At 48.2% G+C, this 20027-nt stretch overlaps 1 protein-coding gene across 1 annotated transcript in view; it reads left to right on the top strand.

The window, feature by feature from the left end:
* Positions 1-20027, top strand: part of LOC138526129 (amine oxidase [flavin-containing]-like) — a 569128-nt gene that overhangs the window by 353758 nt on the left and 195343 nt on the right. The window contains exon 6 of the mRNA XM_069636504.1: positions 6754-6895. Within this exon, the coding sequence (XP_069492605.1) occupies positions 6754-6895 (142 nt within the window). The remainder of the gene's footprint in view (positions 1-6753; positions 6896-20027) is intronic.

Below are 20027 nucleotides of genomic sequence, written 5' to 3' on the forward strand. Positions count from 1 at the left end.
ATAGCCGGTCCCAGGTAGACATAGGCCCTCATTACGACCCTGGCGGATTTTTACCGCCATCGGCGGACTTTTCCGCCATGGCGCAAAGTCCCTTTACGCCATGGCGGATGGCGGACTTACCGCCCCATTCCGAGGTCGGCGGGGCGGTAAGTCCCCATTGACCCATTTACCCTTCCCCATTCCCATTTCGGCCCCATAGGGCTCAATGGGAGTGGGGAAGGTGTTAATTACGCCACCGTACACTACGGTGGCGTAATTAACACCGAGGTCCCATAGCGCCATGGATTTTTACGCCCGCAAAAAGCGGGCGGAAAAATGACCATGGCGCTCTGGGAACTCGTAGTTGGCGGTAAGGGGTCGGCGCAGCTAACGCTGGCGTAAACCCCTTACCGCCAGGGTCGTAATGAGGGCCATAGCCACTTTAACACCATTTTCCGTCCCTAGCAGTCATGGCCAGTAGCCAGAGTGTCTGTGTCATAACCTTTTGCCATGACCCCGACAATCTGGCTACTGCCCACGGCCACAGGCTATATACCTGAGTCACCAAAGGTATATGACTATATTCTGTACCTACATTATTACACTTGTCAAAAAATAAAACACGGGCAGATTTGCAAAACCATGCTTTAATGTCCTTGCCAATGCTCCTCACGAGTTTGCTCAAAACCCGCCCACGTTTTATTTTTTAAAAAGTGTCAAAATGTATGTACATACAATAGTCATATAACTTAGCCCTCACTTGACAAAATCCATTAATTCTTTACACAAACATTGAAGGTTTGGTCTGTAATCTTTCTCAAAACTTTTGTACACATTCGTCAAATAGCAACAAAGTTATAACCCATCAAAAAATGTTAAGACACCTCTCTAATGTTGCCCCCTCTTGGAGAAAATCCCACCAATTTTTAGAAAACCATTTATATCTAGATCCAAAATCGTTTTGCCAAATGTTGTGCAGATTCGTCAAATGACAACACATTTATATGCCTTTACAATATTTTAGGACCCCCCGATTAATTTTGACCCCTCTTGACAGAATCCCCCAAAATGTTGCTAAACCATTCAGGATTAGATCTAGAATACAATTGTAAAATTACATGCAGTTTCAATGAGTGGTGCAAAAGTTATAAACCATCCAAAAACTGCTTTTCCCCAACCCTGTAATCCAGAAATTGGTACAGATGTCCTAGGACATCTGGAGTGTCCGCGTTGGCTTCTTATGGCCATATCCAATCCAATCCTCATCCACCCCACACCCCCAGACATTGTTTGTTGACTCTGACAAGTGCAATGCTTCTTTTTTTTTAAAATATTTTCACCGCGCTGTCCGCGGACTCCAAAAAAGTCTGCGAATCCAAGATGGCGGGCATTTCAGGAAAACCGACGTATTTGACGTTTTCTCATCATCCAATCAGCGGCCGCGTCCCGGTGTCCACGGACCACGCAAAAGTATATGAATTTTTCGGCCAATCAGAGGCCAGTCCGTGGACAGTGCAGCCAATCAGCAGCCAGTCCACGGACCGAACAGGGAAGTGAGTCCGCGGACCGGACATAGATATCACTAATTTTGTTGCCTTATGTTATGGTCGTTTAAAAAAAAACTACTGGACGGATTTACACCAAATTAATAAACGCATGCCTTCAAGACCAAGCCGTCGCTCATGCTGCAAATTTGGTGAAAATCCGTCCAGCAGTTTGGGCTGTAGGCGTGAGCAAAGTTTTTTCCTATTATGTCTATGGGAAAAAAAGAAATGTTGGGACCCCCCCTATAACTTTGCCCCCCCTAGACCAAACCTCACCACCTTTGCAGAAGAAATTCAGAGTGGGCCATATACTTTTATGCAAAGTTTGGTGAGGATTCGTCCAGGGGGAGCGAAGTTATAAGCCGCCCAAAAAGTGCTCTTCCTATGGGATTAGCAACTTAACCATAACTACACGGCCACGTTAGTGGCCGTGTAATATAATATATATATATATATATATATATATATATATATATAATACCCATATAAAAGTTCACGAGTCGGAAGCCAGATTTCTTGATTCAGCTAAATTATAGTTGCAGAACCATGCAGTCAAGTGAGGTAGTTAACTATGCAGTGAGACTAAGCAGATACTGGGCCTCATTATAAGTTTGCCAGTCTGGGAACTACGGTACTGGTAAGCTTGCCGGTACTGTAGTTCTCGGACCGGCAAACTGCGAGATGTGCTCGCGGGTGCCTTTATGCCCACCAGGTCTGACCTGGCAGGCCATGCGGCACCCGCGAGCACAGCATGTCGGAATCACCAGCACCAGTTATAACGGTGCCGGTGCATCCGAACTCCCCATTCCCATTGAGCCCTATGGGGCTCGAATGGGGAGCATTCCATTCCGGCACCCGCGAAAGGGCAAATACCGGTGCGGCAGGCCGTTATGACCCAGTAATTGCCCATTCGCGGGTGCCCGACATTTTTGGAAGTTTGGCGGCAGCCTGCCGGTTTTACCGGCAAGGCTACCGCCAAACCTCTAATGAGGCCCACTGTCTCCTTAGCCACGCTCTGTGCAAATATTTAGCAACAATGAAAACCAGTGATTTATCATCAATTCTATAGCTCCTTTATGGCTTTAATTGGGCAAGGGCCAGACCGGGCGGAGCCCCGGCAGTCTCCCAAAACATTGATTGAGCCGGGACTCCCGTTACTCTAGACAGCCCCAACAACAACTTGGTTTTTTACTTACCACACGCAGGAATCCAACCCACGCACTGGCAATGACAAGCCAGTGCCACGTTGCACTGTGCAATCACTCAGGTGGGGGGTTTCGTTTGTTTCGTTCGTAAACTGCTTGACACATAAGCCCTGATAAGCACCTATGAAATAGCACAGTGCGCTGCAACACAGGTCTGGTTTCTCAGGTTGAAATCCCTAGCACGGGACAATAAAAAAAACATTTTTTATTCTTTTCCTGCTGGGGTTTGGAACCTGAACCCTACTGATAATGAGGCAGCGTCACATCCAACTGTGATATTTTGTAGGTGCTGGATGCCATTGGTTCCATTCACTTGACTCCCTGACACAGTCTATTGAATGAAACAAAATCAATTGAGTACCAAAGAAACAGCACTGTGGCTTGCCACCGGCAGGGTTCGAGTAAATCCCCAGCGCAAGCCAATAAAAAAATGTAACCAGTCAACTGTTCTTTTTTTATTGTCTGTGCTCGTGACACTTCAGGCCATGCTCATCATTTAGGCTAGACCCTCTCATTGCAGCCCCCCACCCCTCGATTTCTCACCCTGCTTAAAGCACTAAGCACATTGACAGGGCTTCGTGGGTGGGTACTACCCTTGCTAATAAATATTTCGGTCTCAAATACAATTTTCTAAGGGTCAAGTTTGCTGGACATATCAGCATAAAGAGAACCTCATTTTCTACTAGATCCTGACAGTGACAGCATTTGTGGGAGATCCCAATATCCTATTTGTTTCGTCTCTCAGCTAAATGGCGTGCGCCTATCCTATACATGATGTATAGGGACCTAAACACATGTAGGCTTTAATTGAACTAAGTAATGTTCATACCCTTCCTCCCTTTTTTTAGTCCAGTACATGCGTAATAATTCTCAACTCTGTAATCTGGCCATAATCACCTCATCTTCTCGAATATGGAAGGCTTTTTTTATAATGGCTTTCAATGTTATAGTCAGATCATCTGGCCTAACCCAGAACTCATCATATATGAGAGTTTTTTTAATGTGCAAACAGCATGGCAGATTCCCCCCTCTTGGGACAGCAAGTCGCTCAAAGCATCTCTGTATCAGGGGAGCTCCATGGTCTTAGCACTACAGCAGTGGTTTGAGTTTAATTAAACGAGCTGTGCTGCGCAATTTACGCTCCATCAACCGGGTGATTGAGCTGGTGGTTAGCGATAGCCCTCAAATATTTTGTAGAAAACCATTCTCGATTGTGGCCACAGGCTTGACTCTCATGAAGCCGCACAACTCTACACAATATAAGGCCACCGGTCATTATTAGTGAAACCAGGCCACATTTGGAACAACCTGACTAGGAGCTCCAGAAATGCTGGTTGTTAATGTGCTAATATGTTACTTCACTCATTACTTGAAATTAAATGTGGTGATGTTCCGATCTCATGTATTTTACTTTTATTTCAGAATTGAATGTGTAATCTTATGTGGATAGCATTCCTAAAAAGCAGTAACAAGCTGTTTTACGGTCAATGGGCCTACCCTGCAACCTGATCCCATTTCTTCCTCCCTCTCTACACCACTAATCTCTTTTCTCTGCCTGGAAGCAAAAACGTCCCACGTGCTCACTACATTTTTACTATCTTTCCTGAATCTTAAGGGAGATTTGTGAAGAAGACCCAAGAATCGACTCAGTATCAAGGACAGCTTTTTGTTTGGATTTTACATACATTTCTCAGCAAGATCTGCACCCAGAACTAATTGATCTTAACACATGGAAATCGTTATTCACCTCCTCCCAGCCAATAAAATCATGAGATACAGTGCTCTGCAGAAGCCCCATACACGACTGGGTTTATAAACTGCCAAAGATAATCAATAAAATGTTCTTCCACAAATTCGAAGCTAACGTCACTGTTGACCAGGGATAGCACCTTCTAGGCTTGCTTACTTCTATTTGCTATATTGTTTGTATTCACCAGGGTTCAAGTCGAGGGTACACGCGGGGGGACAGAGTCCACTCTCTTTTTTCAGAGGGTGGTGAACCCGTAGACAGGGTCCTTTAAGATGAGGTAACAGTATCTGAGATGGATGGAGATGCAGATGTTACTCATACATCAATAATCAGGCCGACTCAGGAAGTTTGGCAAAAGACAAAGCTGTTTTAATAACAAGTCCTTAAAACAGGGAGCACAACGGACATCAAAGGATGCTGCACAGCATTATCTCAATGCATTTCATAAAAAACATCATTTACATAGCAAAAATGTGTCATACGTGATGTCACACTATGTGGCTAATAAGAAAAACCTATGAGAGATTGTGGTTGGTGAAAGGGGAACATCTACATATACTTTCTATGGGATACAGGGACGTGATTGGGTCTCTAAGATCAGATGGACGATTAAGCCCATCCCAAGTGCAAGTCATCTTCCTTGTCAGTCTAATACTCGACATACTATTGGCTTCACAAACTATATAACTCCTTAATATGTGGCCCTCTATGATTGGTTGGCATGCTTGTACCCTTCTCGAATATTCCACTTGCTAGCAGCATGCAAGCTGGTACCCCAGGTGCCACTGGGTGGACTCGACCGTGTCTTCCCACCCAATTAGCCCAACATCTATCATCACTCCTGCGGTCTGCCATTCAATTAACTCCTTTGAACTCGGCCTTGCAGAGGCTCACTATGCCTGAGAATAAAAGGGAGTGTGGCATGGTCTTATCTTCTGGTCTCGGTGTGGCTTGCCCCAAAGTCTACTTTCATCTGACCATGTGACTGAAGACCACGGATTTGAGCCCTTCGTTGTATTAAAACACTATTAAAGATATCTTGGCACCTTCAGCAACTTCCGTTCCACCTCAAACAGGAGCTTAACTTGCTTCTCACGTTATTGTATCTTCTTGAGTACATGGCAAGGCTCTGGGCAGACACAACTCTGGGCCAGGCAAGCCTTTCTCAAATCTTCCTTCGCTGCCAGCTATCCTATTCTGCTGCACCACACTTCCATTCACAGGGTCCAAGTTTGCTAAAGTGCGTTGTACAACATCCAGATTCTGTACATTCCTATATACATACATCGCCGCAATCTATTCACTACGTAGGCAGCTGTATGATTATTTTGTCTACTTTGTCTGTATAACTGTAAAATGGTTTTGCTTGCATTTTCTTCAGTGCTCCTCTGCATGTGTAATCTTCATTTTGCTCCCGAAATGTTGCTTACTTCACTACTTCGTCATCAGCTTCTATAAGGTCTATATTCTTACTTCATGTGAATCTCTTCTGGGTGCGTCACCTCTACTTCACGTGACGTCACCAGTCTTCTCTTTCATTCGTTTTCAAACTTCTTCTGGAAATTTCCTTCAGAAGATTGTAATTTCTCTGCAGATACATGTAGGGTTTTCTCAATGGATACCTTGTTTCAAGGACCTTTCTCGAAAATGGGCACAATTATTGGCTTTGAGCATGTCGCAATTGCCGGCTGCCAACATATAGGCAGAATAGGGGTGGAACTTCCGGTAGAGGTACTTGGCTCCTCCTCTACAGTGGGCTCGGTCTCCCCGAGCTAAAATGAGAAACATTGACTGTCCTCTTTGAATTTATGAATTAAAGCTGACCTCGGGGATGGAAACTCATTCTTCAGGTTTGCCAGCCAGACACTTCATCACTGCACTATATAACCTGATGAAAAATAACAAACAACTAAAGATGAAATGTCGCATTTTGGAACTGCAAGAGCCAGGGAAAACATTTGTGTTGGTTCTTGGAGTTTAAAACATGCACACCTTTTAACGTTTTCAAAAACACCATCATAAGAAAATATCCTATCTTGGTTTTGTGTGTGTGTTGAATTCATGAAAGGCAAATGCCATTCGTCCTGTGCAATTTGAGTGGTTATGCAAAGCCAATGTAATGAAATGTGCAGATTTCACGTTGATATGCTAATTTCTGATGACATCACATCCCATTCCGTTTGTTGATGATTCCCCCCACTTTAATTTTTAGGACTTGACCCTTGCTATTCACCCTGGCCATGAGTCTAAACAATGTTTTGTGATCTTTTGACAGGTCAGCTAAGAAGTTTGCCACTCTCTTTGTGAATGTCAATGTTACTTCCGAGCCTCACGAAGTCTCTGCTCTTTGGTTCCTGTGGTATGTGAAGCAGTGTGGAGGAACGACGAGGATATTTTCAACAACCAACGGAGGGCAGGTAAAAACAATGGGCACAAATGGTTCCTCTCTAGATTAAGCCTAGGCGGGGGGCCTGTGGCCTTGGCTTGGACAAGTTGCGCAATAAAGATCAAAGGCCGTTTAACCTTCAAATAAAAAAAAGATGAGTGCTTTAGAATTTACACATCACGTCCAACTTTAGATGTTTAATCAAAGCAAAAACCATCTTTGGAATGCAAGAGCATGCAAAAATACATTATAGTGAAAAGTCGTAAGATCACTAGGGCCGACAAGGCAGTCACTAAATTCAAACCCAGATGCAATGATAAACATTGCACGCTGCTTTGTTATGGTAATGCAGAAATACCAGATTAATTCAGTAGGTTCTTCATGTTTATTTTATTTTCATGTTGTTAGGTATATGTAGGTAGAGGGGCTCAGACCTGGATGGGTAGCAGTCCACTACAAAAGCACATACTAGTAAATTATGTTCCCAAGACGTTTGGGGGTACATGTGCTGCTGGGATGCTTACACAAGGCCAAGCAGTGATGTTAAGGTTATTTGCTGATAATCTACAATACTCCTAGTCCTACTCTTCCTCGTCAAACTACTCTCCTGTGAGAATCCTGTCTCCCTGACAGGAATTCCTTCCTAAAGTACCCACTCCCGTCGCTCACCTTACCGGGAGTTATTAATGCCTACACAGTGCTTTAAGTGGGATAAGAAAATGAGGCGAGGGGGCCCTCATTTGGGGCCCTGGCTTGCCTGATGGATTTGGTCTAAGACTTGAAGTGCGTGGTCTAAAGAAGAACAAGTAAAAATACACCGGGGTGGTCTGGCCTACACAACTAAGTACAACCAAAGTGTGTGATCCTGGGCAAATCATTTAATTGCACTGTGTCTTATATGCAGCACTTAAAATCCTGGTGTTGTCATTAGTGACACAGAGTGCGATATAATGCTACAGTATGCAGCAGTGTAGCCCCACAGCGTACAGTAGCGCCTCCTCCCTGTGAGATTATTTTGAGAGTCTCCTCCTGTGAATGCAGAAATTACAAGTACCAGAATGCAAAGTTAAGGAATCATAAAATCCAGTAATGGGACAGGTTGAGTTTTTGATAGCCGTTAAGACCCTCTGCAAAAGAGTATGTTATAAATCCCCCAACATGTACTAATCATTGTTGATTGTGGAATTCTTGTTATGCAGTTGAAGAAAATGGACAGTCTAAATTGGAAATGTGTTTTTTTTTTTACTTGTGAAACAAGCATATATCCTGGAAATGGGTGAGTAGTTGTAGAACGTTTAGGAAATAGGCTTTCTGTGAAGTGGTGGAGATTTTGGCTTTGAGAAGCTAATGTCTCCACCATGGGGTTAATGGCTCAAACATTAACACCCTTTTGTCTCCACTCCTGGCACAACAGGGAGTCGAGACAAAAGGGTGTTAATGTTTGGGACGCTGTGCGTTTCCTGCGCTGTGACTGACAGAAGTGCCAGCCAGCCACAGGGTTGCGCAAACTAGTTTGAGCGAAGCTGTGGTTGGCTGGCACCTTTTTCAGTCACAGCTGTCTGACTTCATGGCGGCGCTCATATCCCTTCACGGCTGCGGCCATGGTGGGAAAATCACCGGCCGTGGCATGGTGGGACCGGAGGGCATCGGCAGGTCCCCGGTTCAGCCCCACTATTTGGAGACTGCTGTGGCTATGCGCGGCTGGCCCCGGCACACTTAGAGCACTGTGACTACCCCTTAACCAAAGAACCCAGTTTTTAATTTATCCACCAGAATCATGGGCCCCTCCACCATGGGAGCCTCTGACGGGAAGTCACTGCTTTGATGAGGAACAGTAGGACTAGGCCTAATGAAAATTACCAGTAAGTAATCCTAACATTACCTCTGCATCCCTCTTCCTCATCCCAGTACTTACCTGTGAGATATACTAATGTATTTTAGGAGAGGCCCATGAGAACATACACCCAAAATGCTGCTGAAACACACACACTTTATTGACCCTGAACTCAGGAACTCAGACCTTAGAAGATCCCAGAGCTCAAGACCACTGCACCAAAAGCCCTACTGGCGTCATGCAGTACATTGAACCTGTAGTGCTTGATGAAAGTGTTGGGGAAAGCCCATGTGGCTGCTCTGCATATCTCCTGCAGGGGGACCCTATGAGCATTAGTCCGAGATGCTGCCATACCCATGGTGGAGCGACCCTGGATCCTCCCCAGAGGGGACCTGCAAGCCCTTGTGTAGGCCATGAAAATAACCAAACTGATCCATGAACTGATAGTTGCAACTCAGGCCTTGTGACCTGCCCCAAGCTGGCCAAATGTTACAAAGAGACTGCCCATTTTTCTGATGCACTCTGTCCGCCGTAGGTATTTCAAGACAGTACTCTGTACCGCCAAACAATACCAGGCAACTTCTGCAGTGGAGGAAGGATTCTGAAAGAAGGCTGGTAAAATCACATTCTGGACCTGTCAAACCAGAGCACAACTTTAGGAATCAATATCAGACCATATTGAAGCACCAGAGCATCTGGCCAGACCTTAAGGTATGTCTGAGAACAAAGAAGAACCCCAATCTATCCCAACCTGAGAGCCAAGGTAATGGCAATAAGATTTCCATCTCTTCTGAAGACTCAAAAGGGCCCACCTGAAGAGAGGCTAACCCTAAGGAGAAATCCAACTTGGAATTCATCCACATGACAGAGGACGGGAGACGGAAAAGCTCCTGAGCAGCTTCCCCACCAAACGCTCCCCCCTCCTCCTTAGAGACAGTGTTCTCTAAAGTCTGTGATGGCCTCACACTGGGCTCTGTGGGATGATACAGCCAACCCCTTGTCAAATCTAAAAATTGGTGACAAGGCAGGCTCTTGTCAAATCTATCTGGTAGGAACTGAAACACAGAGGGAACACCACACTCTAATGCCGACAACACCTGATGCTCACATGAGCCTCCGGAATTACCATCACCGCAGTGCTGTTCATAACATTTGAACATAGCAGGCCACCAACCAAGCCACTTGATCAGAAATTCCTAGGTTCCTCAACCCCCTTCTCTCAATCTCCAGACCACCCAGTGAATTGCATTCCCCTGAGGCACCACTCACTGGTCCCACAGGGGGGAGGCCAAGAGGGTATCGTCCACACTGGTGACACCGCCAATTCTAGCAGCACCAAAATGGTACCAACAAAACAATGTCCACATGATTGGACCTGATCCTCCCTAGAACTCTGGGAATCAGAGGAATTGGGTGAAAAGCATATAAGAGTCCCTTGGGCCATTCCAATGTCCAGGCATCCACCCCCATGACTCCCGGGATGGAAATCTGGGCCAAAATGTCCCCAGCTGAGCTGTCTCGAAGGAGACAAAGAGGTCCAGAATCAGAGTCAAAACCTGCTTTTTAGTCTCTGGAAGATCTGGGTATGGAGACATTTCCTGGGAACAGGTGAAAACCCTGCTGTGAACGTCTGCCATTGTGTTGTCCACCCCTCTAATGTGGGTTGCCTCCAGGTCTGCAAGGTGACCTTCCTCCCAGTGACCAAACTCGACTAACAGGGACCTCAGAGACCTGGGACCATCCCTCCCTGGTGATATATATATATATATAAGCCATAACCACTGCATTGTCTGTTCTAATCAGAATGGACCTCTCGACCACCACCTCCAAAAATACCTAAAGGGCCCTGCCAATGGTCACCAGCTCCCTCCAATTCGAGGAACAGGCCTTCACCTCTGGACCCCACCACTGCTGCTGTACCAGATGTTGACAATTAGCTCCCCACCCCGACCCGCTGGCGTCAATAGTAACTATGATCTTGTCTAATAGACCCAGACTCATTACGTTTTTTAGCTTCGAATCGACAACCAGCGTCTGAGCTTGCTCTTCAGCCCCAACAAGGTAGGAATCTGTCCTTGAAGAACAAATGGAAATCAGTCACAGGAATTGATGTAGATTCCTTGCACTGACTTCTGGAAGGGACACCATCCCTTCTCCCCAGCAAAGACAGCATCTATAAATGTCAGAGACTGTGAAAGTTCCAGGTGGGATGTCTTTAGATTTATCATAAAACCCTATGCCTTCAGAACGTGGCATGTCCTCGTCACGTGAATTTGTGCAGTTGACCTGGCTCCAGACTTGACCAGCCAGTCATCTAGGTATAGAAACAACTTTATCCCATCCATATGAAGTTGAGCAATTAGAGGGGCCATAAGCTTGGTGAAGACCCTTGGGTCAGACCCGAGCCCAAAGGGGAGAATCCAGAATTGAAAGTGCATCCCCTTTGTCACAAACTGGAGGAACTTCTCGTGAAGTTCCTGGATTGCCACATGGTAGTAGGCATCTTGTAGGTTTGTGGACGCAACCCGATCCCCCCCTGGTTACGAATGGTAAGATCCTCTGGAGGGTGTCCATCTTGAACAGAGCACTTTAAGTCCACAGTTAGTTGGAACTTGGTCTTGTCCTTTGGAACCAAACAGATGATTGAGTAAATCCCCTGCCCTTCTTCCCCTGCAGGGGCCCTCCTTATGGCATCTTTCTACAGAAATTCCAGGATAACCTGGATCAATGTCCTGCTCTTGTGTCTGGACCGTGGAGCCAGTGTCCGTACTGTCCCTGATGGTACCGGCGGCTGTGAGAATTCCAGCCTGTATCCCCTATGACCGTCCTGATGGCCCAGGCAAATGTCTCCCATATTCTTGAGAAATGTAACAGTCTGCCCCCCACTGGACTACAGTGGTTGTCAGGAATTCAGAGAATCTTAAAGGAATATTCTGTTAACTTTTTTGAAGCTGGGTCTGTCCTTGGTCTTCTGACTTGACCTCTCTCTTGTTTACCTTTGAGTGACCAGAAGATATAGCTCCCCATGGTACTATTTCCGTTTTCTGGAGTCTGTCAGTATGCTGGTATATCTTCTCCTCCAGGGTGTCTCCAACAAGCTTACTGCCCTCAAAAGGGAGTTTAAATGCAATAGCTCTCTGGGATCCATCTGTACACCAGCCCATTATGTGGGCATGTCTCTATTCAGAAATGGCTGAGCCACTGGCCATTGCCATTGCTGCCCCACAAACTCCATCATAGGAACTGGCTGAAAGAAACTCCACCTTCTTCTGCATTTCACCTAACAGGGGCACAATCATTCGCTTATTCAGTTGCTTTGGACAGCCTTTTAAATCTGTGCAGCACTATCTCTGCTGTGTAAGAATCATATGTATTGGCCCCAAGGGTCAAAAAGGCCCCTGAATAGGCTTTTTGAATGCTACGTCTGACTTCTTGTCCACAGGGTCCCAGAATGCAACAACTTCTGCTGCCATTGATGATCTTCCTACCAAACTGGAAAGGACCGAGTCCACCTCTACCGATTCTTAGATAGGCCCTCATTACGACCCTGGCGGAAAGTGACTGACCGGACCGCCACAGCGTAAATAGCGTTTCCGCCATTGCAAGAAGGAGCAAAGTGCGGCCCATTCCGACCCATCGGGCACGAGCACCACGGCATGGCGGAAGTGCAAAGTCCGCGATGGCGGAAATGAACCCAAAACGGCCCACACCGCCGCCGTACGGCGCCCTAGGTGCAATACCGCCACCCATCACAGCGGACACCGCAGTGTGCGCCTACCGTAAAGTACGGTGACCGGAAATATACGGAAACGGAAGTTAAAACACGGGCCCGGAACGGGAAACAACCCGCCGTACACCTATAAAACCACTAAAACCACACAACCACTAAAATCACTACCCTGAGACACAACCCAACCCGTCATCCACCCTAGCGAAACCAAGAAAAATGGGAAAAGTAGCGAAGAAAGCGTGCGACCGCAAGCGGCAGGTCCACTTCTCCCGTGAGGAACTCACCGTGCTAACAGAGACCCTCCAGGAGAATGCTGCCGTCGTCTTCTCCACGCAAATGACCAGGACGGCACTCGCAAACAAGAAGGCCATATGGGCTCTGGTGGCACAGCGGGTAAGTGCGGTGGGGACCGCACCCCGCACCCCACAGCAATGCCGTAAGCGATGGGACGACCTGCGGATACGCGTCCGCAGCATACTCTCTGCCAACCGCAACATTGCCACAGCCACCGGGGGAGGGTCGGAATCACCCATCAAGCTGACCCCCTGGGAAGAAATCTGTGCCTCCACCATCGGAATGGAGAGCATAGAGGGAGTCGGAGGGATGGAGAAAGGAGTGCAGACATCCGAAGAATCAGGTAGGTGGGCCTAATGAAACAATGCCAAAACCACAAAGTCCATCCATGTGAAGCACCATGTGTCCCCATAGTGCAACAGAAACACATGTCCAGGAGAACGTCCACACACATCGTCCTGATAGCGCACGTTAAAACCCACAATAAATACATAAATAATTAAAAACCCCTAAAACACGCACTACACGTGCAGCAGGCACACCCTAACTGCAGGCTGCCAAACAACTGCACCCTCACCCCACACACAAATGGAAGCACCTCCAAGGCCCCGACCCAAATCACCCTCAGGTACCACCCCAATGCATGTGATACAATGCCATTCCAATTCCCACAGACCCACCAATAACCCTCGCCCTCCTTTACTCCACCACAGGGTCCGATCCAAACGACGAGCTGCAGGACACCCCTACCAGCACACCTGCAAAGAGGGCCAAGACCAACGGCCAAAGACCCTCCACCTCAGCTGCACGCATCAAGACACGGCAGCAGCACAAATCAGGTGGCAGCACAGAGGAGGGAACATCAACAGGCACCCCAGCAGCCAGCATGCCCACAACACCACCACCACAGGTCCCCCCAACGGATGCCACAGAAGGCACTGCCTCCGGTGGCAGCAGCACCATAGGTGACACCCCATTGATGGCAGCATGCTCCGACACAGAAGACGGGGATGTCGAAGTCAGATCCATCCATGACCTGTCCCAATCCCCCTGTCTGTCCCATCCCGTACTACATGAGGATACCACGCAGGGGCACCCACAAGACGACGACTGGCCATCCCCCACAAGCCCTGTGGCAGGGCAACATGAGGACAACAGCCCCTCTGTGACACCCCCGCAAATGGCCATGGCCCAGCAGAGGCAACAGTCCCTCGACCAGTTAATAGTGCAACAGCAGCAACTGGCCACGCTCCTCAAGGACCATGCCGATGAATGTGGGGGCACTAAGGCAGACATAGAAACATCAACTGAGACACTTAGGGCAGAAATGGAGAGAGGTACAGAGACACTAAGGGCACAAATGGAGAGTAGCACCGAGAGCCTGAGAGTCCAAATGGAGAGAAGCACCGAGAGCCTGAGGGGGGAACTGCATGCGACGTCCAAAGACGTATGTGGTGAACTTGCCGCAGTGCGCCGTGTGCTCACTGAGCTCTCGCAAACCCTTAGGGACATGCATGGACGTGAGCAGGCAGAGACATCATCCGTTGCAAGTTCCGTCCAGGGCAGCCCCCAACGTAGATCTGGGAGGAACCTGCGCTCCACAGGCAGGGGTGCCCCTGATACCCGCAGAGGGGGCTTGCAATAGCGACTGTCCACTGACGATGAGCATCTTTGGACACTGGTGTTGGGGGGGGAGGTGGGAGGGTGGAGGGGGTGCGTTGGGCTCACTTGGGTGGCGGGTCGATAGGGTGTACAACATGATATCACATATGCCATAAAAAGTGCACGATCAACCAATGAGATGTGTGGACATTGATCTTTGTGTACTAGGCCATCATAGGCGTACAGTCCATATTGTGCATGTCCCAGACACACACAGTGCCACGGGTCCCGTGTCCATGTATCAGCCACCAGGCGTGAGTGCTAGAAGCATACATCAATGAGATGCTGACGAATGTCACGGGCCTCCGGTGCCTCGCAGACTCCTTGAGGTGCTGCCACATCCCCACCCTCATCATGACCATCATCAGGTGCTTGCAGTTCTGCGTCAGGGGGCATGGGCACATTTCTACGTACGCACATGTTGTGGAGCATGACACATGCCATCACCATCTTTGCAACCTTCTCATGGCGGTATAGGAGTGCCCCGCCAGACCTGAGGCAGCGGAAACGACCCTTCAGTAGGCCGAATGCCTGTTCAATGACTACACGGGTACGTGAGTGGGCATGGTTGTAGTCCTCCTCATGCTGGTCCCGTGGGTTCCGGACTGGTGTGAGGAGCCATCTCTTCAGTGGATATCCAGCATCACCTGTATGTGGACGAGAAACGTATGATGTGGAATGCCATTGCTACGTACGCACACCCCCCCCCTTCCTGCCAGGTCATTGCCGAATCACATACCCCACATTATCATGCATGAAATGAGACTCACCGAGTAGCCAGGATCTGTTCCCTGCGTGTCGCTCCATGTAGCGTGGTATTGTAGAGTTCCTCAAGACCATAGAATCATGGGTTGATCCAGGGAATCGGGCACAACAATGTGTAATGATCCTGTTGGAGTCACACACCATTTGTACATTCAGAGAATGAAATTGTTTTCGGTTGCGGTACTGGGCCTCCATGGCATGTGGGACGACCAATTCCACATGGGTGCAGTCGATGGCACCAATGCAACCCGGTATGCCGGCAAGTGCATGGAATCCCACTTTTGTGTTGGTAATTTCCAGCTCCGAGCGTGGTAGGGAGATGTAGTCGTCTGCGTGCTGCAGGAGGGCATCGAGCACTTGCAATAGTGTCCGTGAGAACAGTGGCTGAGAAATGCCATGCAACTGTCCGACTGTGTGCTGGTAGGTGCCTGTGGCCAGGAAGTGGAGTACAGACACCACCTTCAGTAGGGGTGGGATGGCGGTTGGGCTATCTATCATGCTGACAAGGTCAGCCTGTGTCATGTCCACAATGGCGGTTATGGTGTCCCGGTCCAGACGGTAGAGGGTGTGGATCTGCTCATCAGTGAGGTTGAACGGATGTGCTCGGAGGCGTGGGATTGCGGGCTGCCTGCGTGGTGGTAGTGGCTGTGCTGGCGGCCCTTGCTGGCCCTGCCTTGGCCTCCTCCTCCTCCTGCGTCTCCTCCGTGCGGCCGGTTGTAGTTGGTGTTCGTCTTCTTCTTGGAGTTGGAGTACTTGCAGTGCTATCAGGTCCCCCAGGGCCAACATCGCGAGTCCTGCCGGTAGCATTTCGGTGTGGTTGTGGGAGGAGACTGGCTGTGCAATTTATGTGTTTCCAGGCTGAATGGCCTCCACCTGTGGTGATTCATTCCACCTGTGCAAACTGCTCTCCCCTTTGGCCGAGCACGTCCCGCGCACAACGCTGCAATTCGTGGAATGGCATCTTGCTATTGCAATCTTGTATTTGTACCCGATGGCCGTGTAACATTGGTTGATATGTTCATTCTGCTGTGGTCCCATTGTTTCACATACTATCTGTGCAGTCGCGAACAGAGTTGTGAAGGGTCAGTGGAACGTAGTACTCGAGTAACGGTGGGCCCTCATTCATCACTGTACCGAGTTGCAACGACGGGCGGGGCGTCCCATTCGTGGGTGAAGGCAGTTGCCATTTTCACACACAGCCGCACTCGATGGATTAATTAGTGTTTTCAAACGGCCACAGATGCCTCTTCGACGTGATGTTGCAAATGAGGAATTCGAAGGGCGGCGCTTTCGGTTTTCAGCTAGCGGCGAGGAGATGCCCACAGGTCTGACTGCAAATATAACGTTCTATTGTTCAATGTCCTTGGGACAGGGGCCATGGCGAGAATGCTATGATTGATATGAATAGTATGGGATGCGCAATTGCGTAGTGGACGATAAGGCAGGACGTTCCCAAATACATGTTACTTCACTAGACTGGAATTACGGGCTGGGGCACTGTGGATTTTGCAGGCTGCATAACGCACAGACTCAATGGATATTTCTAATGTTATGTGAGTAAATATTCAGGCGTTTTCATTACGGGATGAGGGAATGATGAATGGATGCATGGGCAGGTGATTTGATACAGAGTTTGCCATGTACAGGGCTTCTTGGGATCTGTCCGCCCCCCCTGCGCTATGTGATGTAGGGCTGCCATAGTGGGACCATCGTCTATCTGGCCTTGTTGAGCCCTCCCTGTCTCGACGCGCCTTCAGACACTTGTGTCCATGCACGTTACCAATCCCATCTGAAGGATTCTGTTTTGACAGACGCATGCACAGGTACACTCGTTTGTGATGGTGTTTTCACCTCGATATAGATAGTTATGATTCGCAAGTGGTTTTGGGGTGGTGATGATCCTTTGGAGTGGGCTAGCATGCATATGGCTGTGGATTTAGTGTGATCATTGAAGTGAGTTGTTCGAATGTAGTTCTGATGGCCATTCTATTCTTTTTCTTTTCTTTTGGTTGACAGGTATCTCCTCCCCTTTTGCCACTGCCATCTGTATGCCACTCCTGCAGATGGGTTTTACTCCCGACACCTGCTGCTTCGTGTTAATCAGTGGAGCAGCATTACGATCTTATGGGACGATCGCCAATGGGCCACATGCCCTTACGCAGTACTGGTGGCTCGGAGCAACATTTCGGCCTTTCAGCTGGACTAGTGCCTCCCCATTGGGACGGCCCTGCGGTTCTGTGCGCTTCCATGTTGCCTTTTCGTACGTGAATGTGGCTCTGTGTACCATGAGGGAACAGGGCGTCACACAAGTGGTGGCTGGTCATTTCTTGCGGATGCAGCCCACAATGGTGAAATGTGTTTTGGAGTTCATGGCCTGATGGCTGTATGGGCTTGGTGATATTGATGTGCATTAAAATTCTATTCTGATATGGGCCGTGTAGCGTTCTTCTTTGCAAGTGATGTGGCATATTCCTATTTGGGGAGCGATGTATTGTGAGGGGATCTGCATTGGGTTCCAGCTTCGGAGTTTTGTTGCGTGGTCCTGTACTGGGCGCGTTTGCCTACGAAGCCCGTGAGGTCAGGGATGGGGGCTGCCAATATGACAGTTTGGATGTTGTCATGCTCAGGGGCGGGGGATTGGGTTTTGTGTGACAGATGCCGGTCAGCCAGGTGGACTGGTGGAATGTTGTGATTTTCTGAATGTTGCTGGTCACAGGTGCCTGTGTTTGCGTGCGTTTCTTGGTGGGGGACTGTGGTCATGTCCATTGGGATGGCTTCTGTATTCGTGCCATCTGTGCCCTGCAGCTCCCATTGGCCCCTCTTGAGGTTCATTTGTTCGTTGGCATGCATGGGTGACTTGTGCATTTCACTGGTTGCATGTGGCTTCGTTGCACCTACGGGGAGTTGTACTTTGTGGGCAGGGAGCGGTGTACGGGCAGTCAGTGGGGCCGTTTACGGTTGATTCGCGATGCCGTACTTCTCACCATGGCGGAATGGTGCATTCCGCCATGCTTGATGGCGTTAGGTACATGTCCGCTGGGGTCGGAATTGGCGTACCGTTGCGCCATGGTGGTGTTTACGGTTTGGCATGGCGCGCGCGCACGTGCTTGGTGCAGTTAGCGTTGGCGTTCACTACGGTGTCGCTAATGGCATCGTACTTTGCGGTGACGGGTCATAGTCGCACCGAGCGCTATTCGATGGCGGTATTGCATTTCCGCCATCGTTTTCCGATTTCCGCCAGGGTCGTAATGAGGGCCATAGACTTTTAATCACCCCTTAACGAATAGAGCTCGGCTATGAACCTCAGAATCTGGATGTGTTCAGGATCTTTCCATTCATCCAAGATCTTGTCTCTTCTATCTGTAATCAGGAGAAGCCACACCTTCGGGAGACAGTGGCGTAACACAACATTTCGGGGGCCCGTTTGCAAGCCATGCTTATCCCCTTCCCTCCCTCCCAAGCCCCCGAACAAAGCACAGACACGCCACATTCCGGGCTGGCCTGGACCACCATGCGTGTGCAATTCCCATGATGTTCATGCTGCTGCAGGGGTACAGGCTCATTGCGCTAGGTAAAAAAGTTTGTATTTCCCATCAAAACATAAATCCTTCGCCAAGTGTAGAAGCAAAGGGGCAGTGCCTGGCCTCTTCAAGCACCCAAATATGCTAGCCACCAATAGTGGCTGGTGAATTATTTCAATGGAGAGGCATAAATATGCGCAATTGACCAAGTGTATCCAGGGAGTCCAAACCAATGAAAGGAGTCTGAGGGGTGGCAGGGTTCTGCTCTGATAAAGGTTTTTGTATAGTGGTGTATCATACAGCATACGTTCTGTGACAAAATGGGTAAAATGTCAAATAGTTTTCAATTGGTTTTGTTCAGTAACTCATATAAGAATACAATAGATGCAAGTCTCCAACAGTGCACAGAAACATTTACCACTGCTTTTCCATGCCTTTTCCCACAATATATGCCAGTATAAATATTTTAACACTTGCTGTCCCCATACATTTCCATACTAGTTGCAACAATAGATTTCAGTATTCCCTTATAAGAACATACTCATGTTTGCTTTGTGCGTACTGCCAGTAATAATACTGTAGGAAAACATGCCCAAGTTGGCTCTACCAATATATGCCAGTACCCGCACATAAGAACATACTCCAGTTGGAATTACCAATACAAATAAATGCCATACCATGATAATAAAACATGTCCAAACTGGGCCCAATGTAGGCCAGTCTATACGTGTAGGTACACTTATACTGTTCCATTAGACTTATGTGTACATCCTGGATGTGAGGATTGGTACTCAGTAAACTTGAAGGTCCAGCATCAGACCAGAGCGTGAGGTTTGTTCTGTGTCTGACTGACATTGTTACGTGCAACAGGTATTTGAGTGTTCCTGGTCTATTGTGTGGTTTGAGTATTGTGAAGAGGTGACATCCTATCGATGTCACTTGCTGGAACTTGCCTTGCCGGAATCCTCACCTGATTTAAGAGCGTTTTCCCTTGAGGGTGGAACAAAATCAGTCCATTTCTAATGCTAGAGCGTAAGTGCTAATGGGCCCATTTTTCTGGGTCCCTGTATTTGTTTGCAGCAAGAGGTTGGATATTCCCATCCTGTTTTATGGTTTGAATTGTGTAATTACACTGCATCATTGTCCCTTGCGAGAGTAAATGTGCCAAATATTTCATCTTATAGGAGAGCTTAGTGCATATCAGATGAGTTTAGTGCATATCAGATGAGCTTAGTGCATATCAGATGAGCTTAGTGCATATCCCCTAGAGACAACGAGCAAGCCCAATCATAGCATCAGAATGTAGGTGATATTGGGCCCTTTTCATTGGAGTTCAGGGCATTAGTTCCCAGACAGA

The sequence above is a fragment of the Ambystoma mexicanum genome, chromosome 7p, assembly GCF_040938575.1.
Source record: "Ambystoma mexicanum isolate Mex_15411 chromosome 7p, UKY_AmexF1_1, whole genome shotgun sequence".
NCBI lineage: Eukaryota > Metazoa > Chordata > Amphibia > Caudata > Ambystomatidae > Ambystoma > Ambystoma mexicanum.